Consider the following 20,819-nt stretch of genomic DNA (forward strand, 5'->3'; position numbering starts at 1 on the left):
AACGGGCATACAGTACAATAGGAGAATGGGGGTGGGGATGGAAGTGATAGGTCAGAGAGGAGGGTGGAGTGGATAGGTGGAAAGGAAGATAGGCAGGTAGGAGAAGTAATGGGGACAGTGCTGAGCTGGAAGCTTGGAACTGGGGTGAGGTGGGGGAAGAGGAAATGAGGAAACTGGTGAAGTCCACATTGATGCCCTGGGGTTCTTTTCCAGCACCACTAATCTAGAATTTGGTTTCCAGCATCTGCAGTCATTGTTTTTACCAAGGTTCTACATGGTAGACTGCTCTGGAAGGTTAGATCATATGAAATCCAGTGAGAGCTGGCAAATTAGATACACAATGGTAGGGAGCAGAGGATAATAGCAGAAGGATGCATGATAGACTGTAGGCCTATGACTAATGGTGTGCCTCAAGGGTTGGTAAGGGGCCTATTACTGGTTGTTACCTATAATCAATGATTTGAATGAGAATGTACAAGACATAATTAGTATGTTTGCAGATGACACTAAAATAAGTGGTATCAGGGACAGTGATGAAGATTATACGAATTTGCAGCAGGATCTTGATCAGCTAGGGAAGTGGGCAGAGAAACGGCCAGTGAGGTCTTGCATTTTGGAAAGCTAAACCAAGGTAGGAGTTTCAAAGTGGGCCTTAAGGAGTGTAATGGAACAGAGGGACCTTGGAGTTCAGATGCACGGTTCTCTGAAAGTGGAGTCACAGGTAGACAGAGCAGTAAAGATGGCTTTTGGCACACTAGCCTTCATCAGTTAGGGCATTAAGTATTGAAGTTGAGAAGTTATGCCGCAGTTGTAGAGGGCTTTAGTGAGGCTGCACTTGGAGTATTGTGTTCAGCTTTGGTCACCTTGCTATAGGAAGGATATTATTAAACTGGAAAGAGTGCAGAAGAAATTTATAAGGATGTTGCCAAGACTCAAGGGAGTGAGTTATAGGGAGAGGTTGGACAAGCTAGGACTTGTTTCTTTACAGCAAAGGAGACGGAGGGGAGATGTTATAAAAGTATCAAAGATCATGAGAGGTATGGGTAGGGTGAACGCATTTAGTCTTTTTCCCAGGGTTGGGAAATTGAGGAGGTCAGTTCAATGTTGGGGGGGCGGGGGGGTGGAGGAGGAGGAATAAAAGGGAACCTGAGGGGCAATGTTTTCCTTTAGAAACACAGAGGTTGGTACACATATGGAATGAACTGCCAGAGGCACTGGTTGAGGCAGGTACAATAACAATTAAAAGGCAGTTGGACAAATACTTGGATAGGAAAGGTTTAGAAGGATATGGGCCAAGTGCAAAGAAATGGAGTTAGAGTGGATGGACATTTTGGTCAGCATGGACCAGTTAAGGGTAAAGGCCCTATCTCTGCACTGTAGGACTCTATGACTCAGCCTGCCTCCAATCCACAATTTTCAATCTAAGTTGAAGTATCTGTCCCAGATTGAGTTTACTTTAGATAAACTCTCAAGTTAAGCATCACCAACTGGTGCTACAGAGAACATCAACACACTGTATAAAAAGGATTAAAACTGGTGATTAGGCAATATAAGCCTTCAACTTTTGTCATGATGAAAGATCATTGATGTGAACTGCTAACATTTTTACAGATGTTGATCCTATTAGTACTTTCAGCATTTTTTTAAGATTCGCAGCATCTATGGCATTTTGCTTTGGTAGATGTTTAATTTATTGCCACTTCTCAATCATGAATGGCCCATCTGCTCTTCTCTCCAGCAGAATTTCCAGTTGCCTCTGTTTGTTATCTATAATGAATGATTTGAATGAGAATGTACATAGCATGATTAGTAAGTTTACAGATGACACTAAAATAGGTGAAATCGTGAACAGTGAGGAAGGTTGTCAGAAATTGCACCATCTTGCATGAGTTCAATCCACTTGCCTTGCTTTATTTCCTTGGGTACATTCCATCAGATTTGTACCAAAACATCCCAGTCAAATACCCTTCCTCAACTATTGCTGGCAAATTCTAACAAAAATGTCACTGACCCAAAACATCAATTCTATTTCTCTTCACAGATGCTGCCTGACCTGAATATTTCCAGTACTTCATTTTCACTCACCTTGTATACGAAATTGTGATTTCATCAGTGCATCATAGAAAGGTAAACTTGACAAATGCTGACAAGGCTAACCACAAAACTGAATTTCATTTGAAATACAGTGGATATTGTTAAGATCACTTATCACAGTAACTTAGCCACTAATTGTGCTCCTGTTACATCCAAAATAATAAAGCAAAACCTTTTAATAAATATCCACTTTCACTTCACTATTCAAAAAGCTACACTGTCAGGCACTCACTCAGTTCTTTGCCTTCCTAACTGGAGGCACTTCCTCTTTGAAGGCATAAAAATAAAACAAATTGACCTTGATTCCTGCACCAGATCTATTGATGGACTCATTAAGATGCCAATATTAGACTAACATGAATTGGCAATCATCTTTGTTTCTCTAGGCTTTAGGTGTGCTATGAATGAAATCATTGCCACAGTAAATACGTAAGAAACAAAATGCTGAACATACATTGGTTTAGCATTTATAAAGAGGAAGGCCAGATGACCGCTTGGATGTCACCAGCAAAAGTTTAGAATACCAAGACCTGTAATGTGTTTAAACAAAATTCCATGTTATAAAGGACTATTGTATTGTCAGTTGGCTTAAACTGCAGCCTCGCCCATTTGCTCCCATAGCTCAAGTCATTATTTGACAGAATCTATGCAGCTGTCATGCAAGATTATTGAAAACTCTCCTCACTCAAACAGATCCAGTGATTTAATTCTGTCATTGGCAAAGTGATCACCATATTTAACAGTGATTTTCAACAGAAACTACAACAAAGTCTGGACTGTTAGATTGTCATGCTTGAAGCCTTAGGCAGAGCAGCTATAAATACACCCTCCAGAGTCTCTAATTTGTAAATCAGTTTATCAGACATCCAGTATCCAGGACAAAAAAAAAAGTTTCTTCCAAATAAAGGTTGAAACCATAAATCAATTTATTCAAACAACAAACTTAGCTCCACTATCACCAACTCCATTCCTGATGAAGGGCTTATGCTTGAAACGCCGATTCTCCTGCTCCTCAGATGCTGCCTGACCAGCTGTGCTTTTCCAGTACCACATTCTTCGACTCTCCAGCATCTGCAGCCCTCATCTGCTCTGACCATCAACTCCACCCATCTCACTGTCAAGGTGTGAGGCTCATCTAGAGTCTAAGCTCTGTGCTCCACCCAAATGCTAAGCTAACATATCAGCCAGACACACTCCATTAGCAAGATCAACTACCTCCACAGCTTCATCCATTTTAACCTCATTTGCCATTAATTAGCTGCGAGAACCGTCAGCTAAGAAATCATCTGACATAAAAATAAATAACTGTAGCTGCTGGAGAGCTGAAACAAAAAGTGCTGGAGAATCCACAGATGCTGCCAAGCCAGAGTGAGAAAAACTGAGTTCATGTTTCAAATTCAGTGACACTTCAGAGCTGATTCTCAACTGTGATTTAGATACGGAGTGATGTGTCCCATTCAGTATTTGGTGTTACTTTATGTACATATGACTTCAGCTCTCTTCACCACATAATTCTTGATTTGCAGATTGCAGTCAAAGATACCGAGTACACATTAAATGGAGGGCAAACAGCAACCTCTGGAGACTTACAAAGGCTCAAGTCTTGTACAAAAGTAACTGAAAGGACTCTCATTAATTGATGCCTGTGCTTGTTTGGAGAACATTTGGCTGCTAATGAATGCTTTTCTCTAGACTCAATATTTTGGCTTGTCAAGGTGTCAGATATCAACCCAAAACTGGCTATAATTCAAAGACTCCTCCAAACCCTGCTCCTCCACTCAGTGTTATCTTGGCAGTTTCCTCTCCATTATAAAGGAATGCTCACAGGGCTGTGGCAGCATTCCTGAAAAGCACAACTTCCAATGAAATGACTTAATGAAACATTGATTCCCACAGAAATGACATATTAAAACTCAAATATCAGCTAAATATTGCACAGTTAATTCTTTCAGATGTTTCTCAGCACAAAAAGACTCAAGTTAAAATGCAACATTAAAAATTACACTTACCCTCTATTTTTAAGAATGGCTAGGTCCCATTTAGTGACAGTAGATGGTTGGTGCAATTAGCCAGGCTACTTGCAGACACCAACATCTGGCACCAATTGGGGCCCAGGACATCAGTGCAAGTTGAAAAACAGGACCACAGCAGCTCGAGTGGTTGTGCAAACAGTCAGAAGGGAATTTAAGAACAAAGGGTATAAATGGGAGCCAGGAAGAAAACAAATGGACCAAAACCAATGGCAGAAGCAGGAACAGATGCATGCTTGCGATCTTCCTTGAAAGCTGGAGGGTAGTATTTAGATTGTTTGTATATTCTTGTGAGACAGTTTACCATGATTAGCTAACTGTAGAAAGCTACCTTTTCTCTATTTAGGAATGCTCCACACAAGTCAGGAAGAGAAAGGTGAAGCATGACCTATGATCGTGCTTTCGGCCTCATGAATGGTACTTTGAGACTTTGTTGAACATTGCCTGGTATGGCTCAGATGTCCTCTCTGGTACAGCTGTCTCTGATACATAAGATGGGGGTGAGGGGGCGAGGGAGCAAGGGAGAGAATGTGCCGGATTCACTAGTCATTCTTTTCCTTCCACTTTTCATCCAGCTGTGCTTTGTTTCTCCAAGCCCTTCCAATGCCCTTCTGAATGGTGAAACCCCTCAGGAATAGCTGTTTCTCAACTTTTTGAGTCAACCATCTTCACATCTTGCTTGCGGATGTCATTGCAGCATGGGTACAGAAGTCCAATAGGTTGTGACCCATGGCCAGTTCATCATAGAGGTGATCATTGGATTGTCGTAAAATCACATGATCTCAAACTTCAAGGAACAAACTTTATTTAATGTGGACTATTTGCAATCGTCTATTTTAAAAAAGGAAAGCCAACATGTTGCTGAGATGTTCACCAAAATCAAGACCTATCTTGTGGATTTAAGAATGTCCCCAATGCATTAAGGACAACCAGGTACAACTGAGTTGTCAACTATACTTATCCTGAATCCAAGAGACACAGCTAAATTGAATAGGTCTTTTCAGACCATAAGAAACAGGAACAGGGAGAAGGCCATTCGGCTCCAGCTCCACCATTCAATAGGATCATGGCTGATCTAACACGACTTATGTCTTCTTTCCTACCCTTTCCCCACGACCTTGGATTCCTCGACTGATCAAGAATCTATCAGCCCTAGTTAGAGGGATTGTCCCTAGAACTTTCTGTGGCAATGAGTTCCAAAGACACTACCCTCAAATTCTTCATTTCAGTCTTAAATGAGCTAACATTTTTCAGAGACTATGCCTTCTGGTCACGATTGTCCAGTGAAGGGAGACATTCTCTCAGCATTTATCCTATCAAGCCCCTCAAGAATCCTATATGTTCCAATGAAATCATCTCTCACTGTTCTAAACTCCAATAAATAGACTCTTAGCCTATTTAACTTTTGCTCAAGATAATCCCTTAATATTAGCAATCAGACCAGCAAACCTTTTCTGAATTGCCTCCAATAAAATATCTTTCCTTACACAAGGGAACCAATACTACACACAGTACTGTAGATGCAGTCTCAGTAGCACCTTGTACAGTTGAAGTCTTCCCTACCCTTGTACTCCAACCTCCTTTGAAATTAGGGCCAACACTCCCTTTTCCCACATTATACTCCATTTGCCAACTTCTTATCCACAGATTTAGCTTTTTAATATCGAAGCTGCTTGCATCCCTCTTGCAACTTGTCTTTTCACCTGTGTTGTCTAAATATTTGGCTACAGTACATTCACCTCCTTCTTCCAAGTCATAAATATATATTATGTGCGCGCGTGCACATATACATACACACACACGAAATGAAGATAGTCATCCTAATGTTACTCCAAATAAGGGTCTTTAGTCAGATCTTTATTTATTGCTTAATCAACCAAACAATAACGCCACATAGCATGTGACTGGAGGCTTTGCTGTCGTAACTCTCCGCTATGCTCCTATAGTGACCTTACTAGCCTCGGTCAGTGAGTGTTCCAATGAAGGTCATTTCGTAAGCACAAGCTTCAGCACTTTTGTGTGACAGGAAGCTTTTCTGGATTCAACACAAATGAAAATTTTTAGAATAAATATCTTCAATTTATTTGTTTGAAGTTTCACTGCTGCTTTGCCCTCCTTCTCCCCCCCCGCCAAGATTTTCTTTGCTTGCCCTCCATGCTACCTGTAGACATGGAACTTTTACTTGCCTTAATTTTAACTGCACCACATGATCATACACCAAATGAAACTTTTTCCTCACTGCTACTCCCCTCAATCACATAACTTTCCCTTTATCCTTCTCTCTTCCCTGAAGGAGACTCACCCTCCCCACTCCACTTTCTCAAAACCTATTCCCTAATTTCCCCAGCTCTGGTGAAACTTCAGACACGGAGCACTTTTCTTTCTTTCCAGGTCTGCTAAGAATTTCCAACATTTTCTGGTTTTATTTCAGTTTCCCAGAATCCGAAGAAGTGTGTTTTTGGGCATTATGAATACTTTTTAAAAACCATTAGTTCTTAAAATACAAAGTCAGAGTCAGAGATGCACAGCATAGAAACAGACCCTTCGGTCCAACTTGCCCATGCTCAACAGATATCAGAAATTAATCTAGTCCCATTTGCCAGCATTTGGGACATATCCCTCAAAAACTCTTTTCTATTCAATAACTCATCCAATGCTGCAATTGTACCAGCTCCACCAGTTCATTCCATACACACACCACTCACTGCATGAAAAAGTGGCCCCTTGGGTTTACAGTGAGGGGAAAGATTTAAAAGGGACCTATGCCCTCTAGTTTTGGACTTCCCTACCCTAAGGAAAAGATCTGACTTTTCACCCTATCCATGCCCCACATGATTTTATAAACCTCTATAAAAGGTCACCCCCTCAGCCTCCGATCCTCCAGGGAAAAATAGCCCCAGCCTATTCAGTCTCTACCCGTGTAAAAACAATCCCGGGTAAAAACAAGGACTGCAGATGTTGGAAACCAGAGTCTAGATTAGAGTGGTGCTGGAAAAACACAGCAGGTCAGGCAGCATCCAAGGAGCAGGAAAATCGACGTTTCGGGCAAAAGCCCTTCATCAGGAATATTCCTGATGAAGGGCTTTTGCCTGAAACGTCAATTTTCCTGCTCCTCGGAAGCTGCCTGACCTGCTGTGCTTTTCCAGCACCACTCTAATCTAGACATATAACTCAATCCCGCTAACACTGGCAACATTCTTGCCATTTTTTTTCTACACCCTTTCAAGTTTCACAACATCTTTCCTATAAGAAGGATATCAGAATTGAGTGCAGTATTCCAAAAGTTGCCTAACCAATGTCATGTATAGCCACAACATTATCTCCTAAATACTACACAATGCATAATATAGATTTTACACAAAAATAGCCATCCTGCAAAGGTGAATGAACAGCATGGGATCTACGTAGGGACAAATGCATTAAGTCCCAAGATTAGCATGCGTTAGAACTCAGATCAAGTTCTAGGAGTTATAGACCAAGTGCTGCAGTCAGGATTTATAAACATCTCAAAAGGTGTGGTGACTCACATGAAGCCAAATACCATTATTAGGTCAATAAAGTGAAGTGAAGATTGAAAGCCCAAAACAATATTTGCTTCATGCAACTGAACAAGATTAGAGTTTAGGGAAAACTCAACAGATCTAACTTAGTAAAGTTGGCTGCTGGTAAAAGTGAAAATTATACCTGTCGATAAGTACTGGAGTGCCGTTTAGAATCCAAGAATACACAACATAACAGGAGTGGTCAATAACACAATTTATGACAGAAAGGCTCGAGATGGAAGATTTTATGGTCAAAAAAAGTGAAATATTGCAATCCCTCATGAAGTTTAATGACATTTGTTGACCGAGCATGTTCATATTTCAGGGTATACAATTCCAAAGGATTACAAACTGAAGAACTAGCAGAAATCAGCCAAATATAGGTTGCTGTCAAGTAGTGGAATGTCAGGCGCGTTTATACATTCAATACCTGACAGCAACATCAAAAGTGCTCTGCTTGATAAAGAACTATACAAGATTGTGAACAGCAAACCTCATGGGATTGGGGATAGTGGCAGGAACCTAGGATATTAGCAAGAAACAAAGCAGAATGAAGAAATACACAGTAGTGTACTTGCAGGTTCAGTTTTAGGAACCTCTTGTTCGATATTTCCTAATGATTTGAACTTAGAGATACAGGACAATTTCAAAGTTTAGAAATTACTAAGACTTGTAAATAAAGCAGCCGGAAGACAGCACTGTAAAATTGTGCAGATACACAGTGGCTGAAATTTTCGCGTAAAGCACAATGATTTATAGCAAAGCGTGGGCATGTGTACAACTTTTCACACCTCTGAAGATTTAAGAAAAAAATGTGTATGCTTTATTCATAGAGATAGAGGGAAGGCACAAAATCAAAGACTTGCACTAAACCCACAAAACACTGGTTCAACCTCAACTGTAATAATTTATTTCAGGCACTATACCTCAGAAGGAGGTCAAAACCTTAGGGGATTAAAGAGATTAGAATGGTATGGGTATGGAACTTCAGTTATGCAAATACTGGAGAAGCGGGTCGATCGCCTTACAAGGAAGGGTTATGATGAAGGCAGTGTTTTTAATTCTTCATTATATGAAGGCTACAATAATTATGCAAAGGGTACTCAGTCACTGAACTGAGTAATGCGTTGCAATACCAGACATGCGTGGTTAGCGGTTACTTGATATTTGTTCTAATAGAATGCAAAACACTGCAGCCATAACAGCTAGTAACCTCTCTCAAGTAGTCACTTCACCTTCAGTACATCAGTCTGATGTTTCAGCAGGAGAAATAAATCTCAGTTCTTCCTCCAACTCACTATGCAGGTTGCACTCAAACCAACCATGGAATGGTACAAGTGACAAATGTCTGTGTTCAAAATAAATAGCTTAAATGTGATGTCGATATTAACATTCGACCTATACATATCTTTTCCTATGTTATCGCTTTAATGTTTCCTATGCTGCTTCAGCAGAGAGTGGATAGTTGCCATTCACCACACAGCCCTGACTTGTCCTTGGTGAATAATCAAGTCTCCAAGGTCATGAGGTCACGAGGTCACACAACTGGGAATGTGCCATGCACAAGCAATATTTTCTTTAAGACACAATATGAAAATATTAAAGAAAATGCACAGTACAAAGTAGCCGTGCATACCCAACAGTAGATTCAGCAACTCTGTCAATGATAGCTGCATTTTAGATTCTGTGAAACCTACACTGATCACACTTGCTAATATTTTTAAACAGAATAAGTGTCCCTTGACACTATCCCCATCTAAATGTACCCAAGACAGGACCAGCCCAGGGCAAGACAGAGATAAACTTCTTCCACTCCTTTTTAAAACAGGCAGTCAAAAATAATGAAATACCCCAGTTGGGGCACCATATTGAAACAAACCAAATTAATGGTTGAACAGAACCTTCTTTAAGGCAAGAGAACCTTACCAAATTAAAATCATATTGCTCAGACAACCAGAGAGCAAGAGAAGGGACAGCATAAAAACAAAAAAAAAAGCATACAATGTGAAAATTAGTGGAAAGTCAAAGGCAAAGGAGTGGCTTTTAAGAACCAGCAGAGGACAACTAAAAATGAAATTGGGGAGTGGTAAAATGAGGATAAGCTAGTTAGTAGTTTATATTTTTTTTAAATGTAGCTTAAAAGCTCAAGAGGCAAGAACGCACATTAGGCCACTGAAAAAAATGTAGGATTAGGGATAGTAATGGGGAAGATATGGACAGTTAGTCTGCACCAGTTTTTAGAGCAGAAGGCACTAGCAGCATAACAGAGCTTCAAAGGATCAGTCCTCAGAGGTAGGTGCAGTAGCCATTATGAAGGGAGAAGGTGCTGTGGAAACAAAGCTCGGAAGGGAGGTTGATCACTCAGACCAGACGGATTACACCCCAGAGTTCAGAAGGGAGGTAGCTAAAGAGATTGTGGAAGCATTGGTGGCGATTTTTCAGGAGTCACGGGAATCTGGAGCTTCCCAGATGACTAAAAAATGACTAGTGTAACACTCTCATTTAAGAGGAGGAAGGAGGCAGAAAATAGTAAGCTATAGGCTGGTTAGCCTGACCTCTGTCATTGGCGGATTTTGAGAGTCCATTACGGATGAATTTGCAGAGTTCTTAGAGTGCATGAAAAATGAGGACTGAGCGAACATGATTTCATCAAGTGCTGGTCATGCTTGACAAATCTTTCAGGAGGCAACAAGCAGGGACAAAGGACAGCAAGTGGACATGATCTATTTGGATTTCCAGAATGTCTTTGACAAGGTGCCTTACAAGAGGCTGTTAACTAAGACATGAGCCTATGATCTTAGGGACAAGGTACAGCATAAATAGAGGATTAATTGATTGGTAGAAAGCAGAGTGTGGGGATAAAGGGGTCTTTTTCAGGATGGCAGCTGCTAATAGTTCCACAGGCTCCATGTTGAGGTTATGAACTTTGGTACGAAGAATAAAGGTGTAGACTATTTTCTAAAAGGGGAAAGGCTTCAGAAATCACAAATGGACTTGGGAGTCATAATTTAAGATTCTTTCAAGGTTAATATGTAGGTTTGACCTACATGAGAAAAGGTTTCCACAAAAGGGAGAGACTAAGACCCAATGGCAGAGCCTTAGAGCAAACGCACAGTTATTTAAAACAAAGACAAAGAGGAATTTCTTTAGCCATTGGCTAATCTGTGGAACTCATTGCCAAAAATTACCGTGGAAGCCAAGCCATTTATGTATTTAAGACATAATTGGATAGGTTCTGGATTGGTAAGGGTTACAGAAAGGAAGGAAAATGGAGTTGAGAAACATCAGCCATGATTGAATGGCAGAGACTCTGGGTGTAATGACCTAATTCTGCTCCTATATTTTATGGATGCATTCCAGCCTCTATGCTGCCACTGGTCTCTAAAGGCCTCTATCATGCTGGTGAGTATGACATGCTCTTTCTCCAGCGACACCCATGTGCAGGTGAAGGGGGCAGACAGTCAAGAACAATGAGCCCCTCTATGGTCTGCCACCTGGACCTGTTGATAGCCACCTTGGCCAGGCCCAGGGACAGAAGAGACGGCCCGCAAAGTTGCCTGCCTCGCCCCACACCAGGTGTCCATAATCACAAGTGTGGGGCTGAAATGAAACCAAACTTTAAGTCGCAGCCCTTTCAAAAAGCGAAAAAGGGGCATTACCAAGGTGCACCACATTGGAGGCAGCTTGACATTTAAAGACAAAAGGTATTGCTACACATTCCGAAGGTGGAAAATCATTATTTAGCTGTGGAGGCAACACTAGCGCTTGACAGCACCCCCACCTTTAACCCCTCAAGAGGGAGACTCAGAACATCAACAATCCAGCGTTGCCTTTAATCCCAGAAAAAACTTAAATGATCTTTTTCTGGTTGACCAAATGTCTACATTGTGCAACGACTGTATACTTAAAGAATTATGAGTATTGATTAAGCTGGTGAAAATAGATGAGATACACAAATATATGAGCTATATCTATTTGTTTTACTCATTTAGTGAACCTCCCTCCTACAGTATTTGATGTACAGTCACGCAAAGTGGGTCACCACTGAGGGGTGATAGAAGGCTAGTAGCAACCATGATACTGCTGTGAAGGCGTAGAGGTGCTGCACCTTTAAGAGACTTGAAGGACTTAGCAAGCACAGAGTGCTGTAGAATTTGCAATGTAACATTTGGTCCAGCAGCTAGCAGTATCTGGGTTGCTAGGAGATAAAAAAATTCAATTTCCAGTTAAAATTATGCCCCAAGATACTAAACTCCAATCAAGTTTGGTCTTAATATTGTTAAAATATCAAATTCAATGAAATGATCCAATGCTTTGGGGTATAAATATTAAACAAATTGAACAGTTCGTGGAGAACTGCCAAGCCACCAACATATGCAGACTGCCCACAGAATAGCTCTCTTAAAAAAGTACCTTTATCTTCCAACAACCTATGAAGCAGAAATCCTAAGAAGAAAAGACGATAGAAGAAGATACAAAGAGAAGATTTGACAGCTGGCTGGTTTTGAAAGTTGAGATGAGTTAAAAAAAAACTAACAGTGTTCAATTGACTACTTTGCCATGGAAATAGAGAAACAGGCTTATCTGAAGATATCCTTTGAAAAACATGAAATAGCAACTTTTAGCCTAGTTAAAGATTAATTATTCAGACTGCTATACATCCTGATGAGATCAATAACTTTATCTGATTGGGAAACTAATTGGGTGCATCATTAAAGGCAATCTTTAACAACATTAAACAAAGGTACAATGTCAAAAGCAAAAACAACCTCCGAATGAAACTGGTTGATCTACATGAGATGCGGCTGCCAGAGTGTTACAACTGCCCCACTACGCTCCACATAAGACTACAATGCACTAGTCTGCAAAGTTCAGAGCACACCCTTCTTGTCTGCTACTCAATTGAATGTAACAGTGCACATCATAACTGTAACATTTTGTTCAACATCTCTTCCATCTTGGTACCTCACCTGGAGCAATCTTCCTCAGCAAGTTTATCACCAGTCATCCATTGGATTAAAAGGGGAAAAAACCCACAAGCAACCACTGATACATCTCTTGCAAATCTCATCAGCCTAACGGACAGTTTGACAAGAATGATCCTTGCATGAATAGGTTCAGGTCAAGCCAGGCCCCCTTAGCAGCAAACAAACCATTGGGCCCTCACTACAATTCTCATGTTCTAAATGGGAGATGTGCTGATTTTGCCTTGTCCTACCATCATTGCTTTCTATAAACTAGTGTATTAATTTCAAAACTCCACAAATCAAATTTGCTTCGTTATGTAATAGAACCACATTAAAAATAAGTATCTGGCCGATTAGTAGAATCATGATTAGTCTTTACCTTTGGTTTATCTGGTTAGCCTCATTAATACATCAAAGAGAATTTCAGATGTTCTATACTGGTACCTCAACTACAGAGATTATAAAGATATCATTTAGATTGACTGGGGGTCTGTGATAACTAATTCATTTGAACTGAGATCCTTCAAATAAAATAGTTCGAGAACTACTGACCAAGGTTAGCTAAGCAGTTGACAAATAGTAGTGCAGGAGTTGAGATGGGGATCTAATTAATTGTGTTTTATTATTCATTCACAGGACTTGGATATTGCTACTGGGCAAGTATTTGCTCATCTTTAATTGCCTTGAAAAAATACCATCAGGTTTAGGTGAAAAGAGGACCAAACCAATTTAAACAGCAGTACTTTGTATACAAAATGTCATTTTTGATGAATCCATGGATGGATTTGACAAGTAAGTTTAAGTGAAGTTTCAGTTGAAACATTTTAGAGTTTACCCTTCATTTGATTCTTTAGGGAAAGGAAAGAAATAATAAATTGCAATTGATTTCACCAGACCTTTTTCTCAGGACCCAAGTTTTTCCAATAAGGCTTTCTTCTTCACACAACTTAGGAACTGGAAGTCTTTTTCAACAAAGTTTGTACTTATTCAACATTCAACTATTCCCTCCACTAAGGACTCCCAAAAATACAATGCCATGAGGTATAAATTAAAGTATTATGTCAAGATATCAGGAAACTACACAAATTATACTTTGTGCACACTATTCCTAACTTTTTCTCTTCAGCTTACCTCACTCGGCGAGACAGTTCCTGCTTCAGAACCCACAGCACGCAACTTCTAACAAAAAATAAAAATAACTTGTTTTGTATAAATGTCAAACCAATGGAAAATACATTCATAAAGAATTCGCAATTTTAAAAATCCTAATTTGTAAAACCAGTGATCATGCACTGCATTAGTGTCGCATTGCCTCAAAGCACCATTTTCTTTGAAGCTCATTATCAGGTGACACCTTAATTACATCAGTTATAATTCCTGCTCAATGCACTAATTCATGAATGAAATTCACTTCGAAGGGATCAACAAATAAAACATGCACTTCGGCTCTAGTCTGGACTTAAACAGGAAATATGCCCAGAAGTCAAAATGTAATTTTCCAACTTGAATAATTAATTGCTCCCTTGAAAAATGCCAGTCACAACAAAGTAACTTGCAACACAAATTAGAAGATTTTTTTTTAAAATGGCAAGTATTTAAGACTAGGTCTCCAAATGATTTTGAAGGTTGAAAGCAGATCATCCAGTCATGGGCATGGTATGTCCCAGAGCCTCCCAATAACCTCTGAAAGCAGTTACAATTCCTTCATTTGCGAGTTCTGGTGCATCAGATATACCAGAACTGACCAGGAACAAAGGGTTACACCCAAAACGTCAACTTCTCCATCTCCTGATGCTGACTGGCTTGCTGTGTTCTTCCAGCCTCCTGCCTGTCTACTTTGGATTCCAGCAACTGTCATTTTTATCTCTATTCACCCAGGTACATACATAAACAGACATACAATAAAAACCATGCTAACAGAAAAAAAATCTATAATCTTAAGCAATACTTACACTTCCTAAATTGCTCTAAACATAGACATACTTTATTGAGCACATCTCAAATTGGTAGCATCATGCTACACAGTCCCACCATTTGAGGAATAGCCCTTACCACCATTTAACAAATAGGAGGGGAACACATCCATGGCAGTGGGAAAAGGAGTAGTGGAGAGTTACAAGTCTTGTGAGAAGCAGCAATAGACAAGGAGCAAAATGGTAGGCAAGACCATCAACAGATCCTTTTCTGCATGAACCTCAAAAGAAAAAAAAAATTGTTTCCATTTGTGAACATTCTTCCAATGCTGATCACTATATCCATTTTTTCAGACAATAAAAATAAAAACAATTAGAAAATGCTTACACAAATCCAACTTCTTTTAAAAACACACTTTTGACAACACATGCTGCCTGTTATCTTAGTTAGCTTGGTAGCTTACTCTGATTCAATTCCAGCTCCAGCTGAGACATATTTAAGCCTGATTCCTTGCCCTGCCAAGTGTGGAAGACAATAACAAATAACCACTGACAAAAAGTGCCAAGGAAATGGCACTGAATAAGGCACCAGCAGTCAATGAGCCAAGGCCTTTAGACAAATTACATGATCTAGGTCTCCTAGCCTACAGGTGAACACAACCTTTTGTTTTTAAAATCTACCCAAAGAAGGCAGAGAGAAACCGGGGAATTATAGGCGATTTAAGTCTAATATCAGTAGTGGAGAAAATTCTTGAATTCATTGTCAAGGGCTTTATAGCAGAACATTTAGAAAGCAGTGACAGGATCAGACAGTGTCAGCATGGATATATGAAGGGGAAATAATGCTTGACAAATCTGTTGGAATTCCATGAAGATATAACTAGTAGAGTTGACAAGGGGCGCCAGTTGATGTGGTATATATTTGGACTTCCAGAAAGCATTTCATAAAGTCCCACATAAACAGATTATTATGCAAGACTGAAGTGCATGGGATTGGGGGAAGTGTATTGAGATGGATAAGGAACTGGCTGACAGAGAGGAGACAAAGAATTAATGTGTCTTTTTCAAACTGGCAGGCAGTATCTAGGTGCCACAAGGATCAGTGCTAGGGCCCCAGCTATTTACATTTTGTTCCTTCATCCAAATCAATATACATTGTAACATCTGAATTTGTAGCTGACACCAAGTTCGGTGGGAGGGTGAACTGTGACGAGGATATAGAGATCCTCCAGCATTATCTGGACGGGTTGGGTGAGCGGGAAAATCAATGGTAGATGCAGTATAACTTGGATAAATATGAGGTTATTCATTTTGGAAGCGAAAACAAGGCGGCAGATTACTACCTGAATGGCTGTAAATTGGCAGAGGGGGGCAAGCAGCGGGACCTAGGTGTCTTTGCGCACCAGGCAGTGAAAAAGGCAAATGGCATGTTGGCCTTAAATTTAGGAGGTTGAGTATGGAGCAGGGAAGTGTTGCTGCACTTATACAGGCTACACCTAGAACATTGTATTCAGTTTTGGTCTCCTTTTCCAAGGAAGTATGCTTTCGCTCAAGGGAGTGCAACAAAGGTTTGCCAGGCTCATTCCAGGGATGACAGAACTGATGTACAAGGAAAGACCGACTAGGTTAGGATTGTTTTGCTGGAATTCAGATGAATGAGGACAATCTCAGGAGACTTAAATTCCTAAGAGGACAAGACAGGATAGATGCAGGGAGGATGTTCCTGATGGTGGGTGCGTCCAGAACCAGGGATCACAATCTAAGGATTCAGGGTAGATCATCTAGGATGGAGATGAGAAGACATCTCTTCACCCACAATGGTGAGCCTGTGTAATTCACTACCACAGGAAATAGTTGATGCCAAAACATTGAATTCAAGAAGCAGCTAGATACAGCACTTGGGGTGAATGGGATGAAAGCATAATTAAGCTACTGAGTTGGACGATCAGCTATGATTTTCATGAATGGTGGCACAGGCTCAAAGGGCTAAATGGCTTTCTCCTATGTTTCTATGTTAAATGCTGACCTAGCCAGAGGCACCCATATTCCATTAATGAATTAAACAAATGCAAACAATGTGAGGGAAAGGTGGGGGGTGGGTGGTGAAGGAAGTGAAATCAAATCAAAATGGAGTTGGAGTTGGAGGATAAAATAAAGCAGTCAGGAACTAGGAGCGTGTAGGCCTACACAGAGTTGTCCAGGCCATTGAATGTGTGCAAAGATCAGAAGCAGGAAGCTGATGTGCAACCAAAATGAACAACACGTTTTTCAAACAACAATTAAGAAAAGGGTACAACCTTCCAAACCCAATATACACAGTCAATGGACACCACAGGGTCATAAAGCAAAACATTGGGCCAGGTGCCCATATATCACCACAACTTGAAATCTCAAAGAACAAAAGAAAATTTACAGCCCAGGGACAGTCCCTTCAGCCCTCCTAGCCTGAGCCGATCCAAATCCTCTGTGTAAACCTATTGCCCAATTCCTAAGCATCTGTACCCATCTGCTCGCTGACTACTCGTGCATCTGTCCAGACGCACTTAAAACGAATCTGCCTCTACCGTGCCTGCCTCTACCACCTCTGCTGCAACTCATTCCAGGCACCTAACACCCTCTGTGTAAAGTACTTGCCTCGTGTATCCCCCTCAAACCTTTCACCTCTCACCTCGAAACACATGACCTCTTGTTACTGAGTCCTTCACCCTTGGAAAAAAAGTTTATCTACCTTGTATATACCCTTCATGATTCTGTAGATCTCAATCTCCTTTTTCCTAACCTACTCAACAATCCTAACCTACTCAACCTCTGTTCCATACCAGGCAACATCCTCGTAAGCCTTCACTGCAACCTCTCCAAGGTGTCCGCATCCTTTTGGTGATGTGGCGACCAGAATCGTATACAGTATTCTAAATGCGGCCAAACCAAAGTCTTGTACAATTTTAACATGACCAGCCAGCTCTTATACTCAATACCCCGTCCGATGAAGGCAAGCATGCCATGTGCCTTCTTGACCACTCTATCCACCTGTGTAGCCACCTTCAGGGTACAATGGACCTGAACTCCCAGATCTCTCTGCTCATCAACTTTTCCCAAGGCTCTTCCATTTACAGTATAGTTCACTCTAGAATGAGACTTCACAAAATGCATCACCTCACATTTGCCAGGATTGAACTCCATTTGCCACTTCTCTACCCAACTCTCCAGTTTATCGTTATTCTCCTGTATTCTTTGACAGTGCCCTATGCTTTCTGCTACTCTACCAATCTTCATGTCATCTGCAAATGTACTGATCAGACCAACAATACCCTCTTCCTGATCATTTATGTATATCACAAACAGTGGCCCCAACACTGACCCCTGTGGAACACTGATCACCTTTCTCCATTTCGATTAACTCCCTTCAACTACTATTCGGTCTCCTGTTGCTCAACCAGTTCTTTATCCACCTAGCTAGAACACCCTGTACACCATGTGACTTCACTTTCTCCATTAGTTTACTATGGGGAACCTTAATAAAGTCCATGTATATGACATCTGCAGCCCTTCCTTCATCAATCAACTTGGTCAGTTCCTCAAAGAACTTTAAGTTGGTGAGGCACGATCTCCCCCTGCACAAAGCCATGTTGCCTATCATTGATAAGCCCATTCCTTTCCACATATAAATAGATTTTATCCCTCAGTACCTTCTCCGTCAACTTTACCACCACTGATGTCAGGCTCACTCATCTGGAGTTACCTAGAATATCCCTATTACCCTTCTTGCACAGGGGGACAAGACAGGCTGTGTCATTAAGTACATTCAAGGATGAGAAAGACCAATTTTTGTTAGAATCAGCAAGGGAATCAAGGAGGTTTGGGGGAAAAAAATTGTCAGGAATTGGAGTTGAAAATGATCAGCTATGATCTCATTGAATAGTGGAGCAGATTCTTTGGTTGAATCATGTTTAGCATGGTTCTGGAAATGCACAGGTCAGGCAGCATTTGAGGAACAGGAAAGTTGACATTTCAGGCGGAGCCCTTCATCAAGAATTAGGCTGATCTCTCCATCCCAGAGGCTTTCAGCCTCATTCCTGATGAAGGGCTCCTGCCCGAAACATTGATTTTTCCTATCTGTCGGATGCTGCCTGACCTGCTGTGCATTTCCAGCACCACTCTAATCTTGACTCTAATGTCCAGATTCTGCAGTCCTCACTTTTGTCTCATTGAGTTAAATGACCTACTTCTGCTCCTATATTTATGGTCAATCATAAAGATGCCCAAAACTGATTTCAATTATAATATCAAAATAAGCAATCCTTTCTTGAACCTGGAATTAAGGTGTGCAATATACTGGCTAAAGGTTTTAGAGAGATACATTTGGCTGCAGTCATTTAACCACCATTTTATTTCATTATTAAATAATGATCAGGTCAGAGGTGCAGAAAGGACGACCTAGGAATGCACAACAGATTGCAAATAAGCTTACAAGACAATTTGCTGTCTTTGTCATGTACCTCTGAGCAAAATTAGGGCACATGGTATTTAGTGAGCAAAATTAGGGCACATGGTATTTAGTGAGCAAAATTAGGGTACATGGTATTTAGTGAGCAAAATTAGGGCACATGGTATTTAGTGAGCAAAGTACTAATTTGGATTGAAAGTTGGTTGGCCGATAGGAAACAAAGTAGTGATAAACGGCTCCATTTGGAATGGCAGGCAGTGACCAGTGGGGTACCGCAGGGATCAGGACTGGGACCGCAGCTTTTTACAATATATGTTAATGATATAGAAGATGGTATTAGTAATAACATTAGCAAATTTGCTGATGATACTAAGCTGGGTGGCAGGGTGAAATGTGATGAGGATGTTAGGAGATTACAGGGTGACCTGGACAAGTTAGGTGAGTGGCCAGATACATGGCAGATGCAGTTTAATGTGGATAAATGTATGGTTATCCACTTTGGTGGCAAGAACAGGAAGGCAGATTACTACCTCAATGGAATCAATTTAGGTAAAGGGGCAGTACAGAGAGATCTGGGTGTTCCTGTACACCAGTCAATGAAGGTAAGCATGTAGGTACAGCAGGTCGTGAAGAAGGCTAATAACATGCTGGCCTTCATAACAAGAGGAATTGAGTATAGAAGCAAAGAGGTTCTTCTGCAGCTGTACAGGGCCCTGGTGAGACCACATCTGGAAGTACTCTGCAGTTCTGGTCTCCAAATTTGAGGAAAGACATTCTGGCTATTGAGGGAGTGTAGTGTAGGTTCATGAGGTCAATTCCTGGAATGGCAGGATTGCCTTACACTGAAAGACTGGAGCGACTGGGCTTGTATACCCTTGGGTTTAGAAGACTGAGAGGGGATCTGATTGAGATGTATAAAGATTATTAAAGGATTGGACACTCTGGAGGCAGGAAGCATGTTTCCGCTGATGGGTGAGTGCCGAACCAGAGGACACAGCTTAAAAATGCGGGGTAGACCATTTAGGACAGAGATGAGGAGAAACATCTTCACCCAGAGAGTGGTGAGTGTGTGGAATGCTCTGCCCCAGAGGGCAGTGGAGGCCCAGTCTCTGGATTCATTTAAGAAAGAGTTGGATAGAGCTCTCAAAGATAGTGGAATCAAGGGTTATGGAAATAAGGCAGGAACAGGATACTGATTGAGGATGATCAGCCATGATCATATTGAATGGTGGTGCAGGCTCGAAGGGCAGAATGGCCTACTCCTGCATCTATTGTCTCTCCTATATAAGGTAATCTCTAAATCACTTAAATGAATATTTCAATAACTGTACCAACTTTAGAAAACAGTAAACACGCTCAATGCGGAGTTAGACAATTTATTTTATCTATAGGAACAAATCATCGTCACAACCAGGTTAGTAACAATATCATCTAATGGGGAGGCAAACTCAAGAGACCAAATGGCCTATTCCTGTTCCAATGTTCCTAAACCGTGTGGCTGCACAACCCCTGGGAGGTTACATGTGGTCACAATGGCTTCTGCTTGAAGAAGTAATTATTGTACAGACTTTACAGGTTGCTCCTAAATTTTTCCACGCTTATCAGAAAGGGTCTGTCACAATTCAGTTAGTGATCGTTAATGTGAACGTAATTGGACACTGTACTGGATTTTAACTTTTAATGAAATTTATATCTTGTAGGTTGAAGTCTAAAAGTCTACAGGTTAGTTGATGTTTCAGCTGCTATTGTGCAGCATTAGAACAATGCAGAAAGCTAAGAAATTTAAATAATGGAGCATATGAACATTGGAATCGGGGTAGAGTGTGTGG

The 20,819-nt window shown here is 40.8% G+C and overlaps 1 protein-coding gene across 3 annotated transcripts in view; it reads right to left on the reverse strand.

Moving 5' to 3' along the window:
• Positions 1-20,819, reverse strand: part of atp6v1h (ATPase H+ transporting V1 subunit H) — a 131,552-nt gene that overhangs the window by 64,459 nt on the left and 46,274 nt on the right. For 2 of the 3 annotated variants that reach the window (XM_072570531.1, XM_072570529.1), the window contains exon 7: positions 13,765-13,812. The exons of the other annotated variant lie outside the window; for it this stretch is intronic. In XM_072570531.1, the coding sequence (XP_072426632.1) occupies positions 13,765-13,812 (48 nt within the window). The remainder of the gene's footprint in view (positions 1-13,764; positions 13,813-20,819) is intronic. 3 annotated transcript variants of the gene reach the window in all.

Source organism: Chiloscyllium punctatum, chromosome 5 (genome assembly GCF_047496795.1).
Source record: "Chiloscyllium punctatum isolate Juve2018m chromosome 5, sChiPun1.3, whole genome shotgun sequence".
Taxonomy (NCBI): domain Eukaryota; kingdom Metazoa; phylum Chordata; class Chondrichthyes; order Orectolobiformes; family Hemiscylliidae; genus Chiloscyllium; species Chiloscyllium punctatum.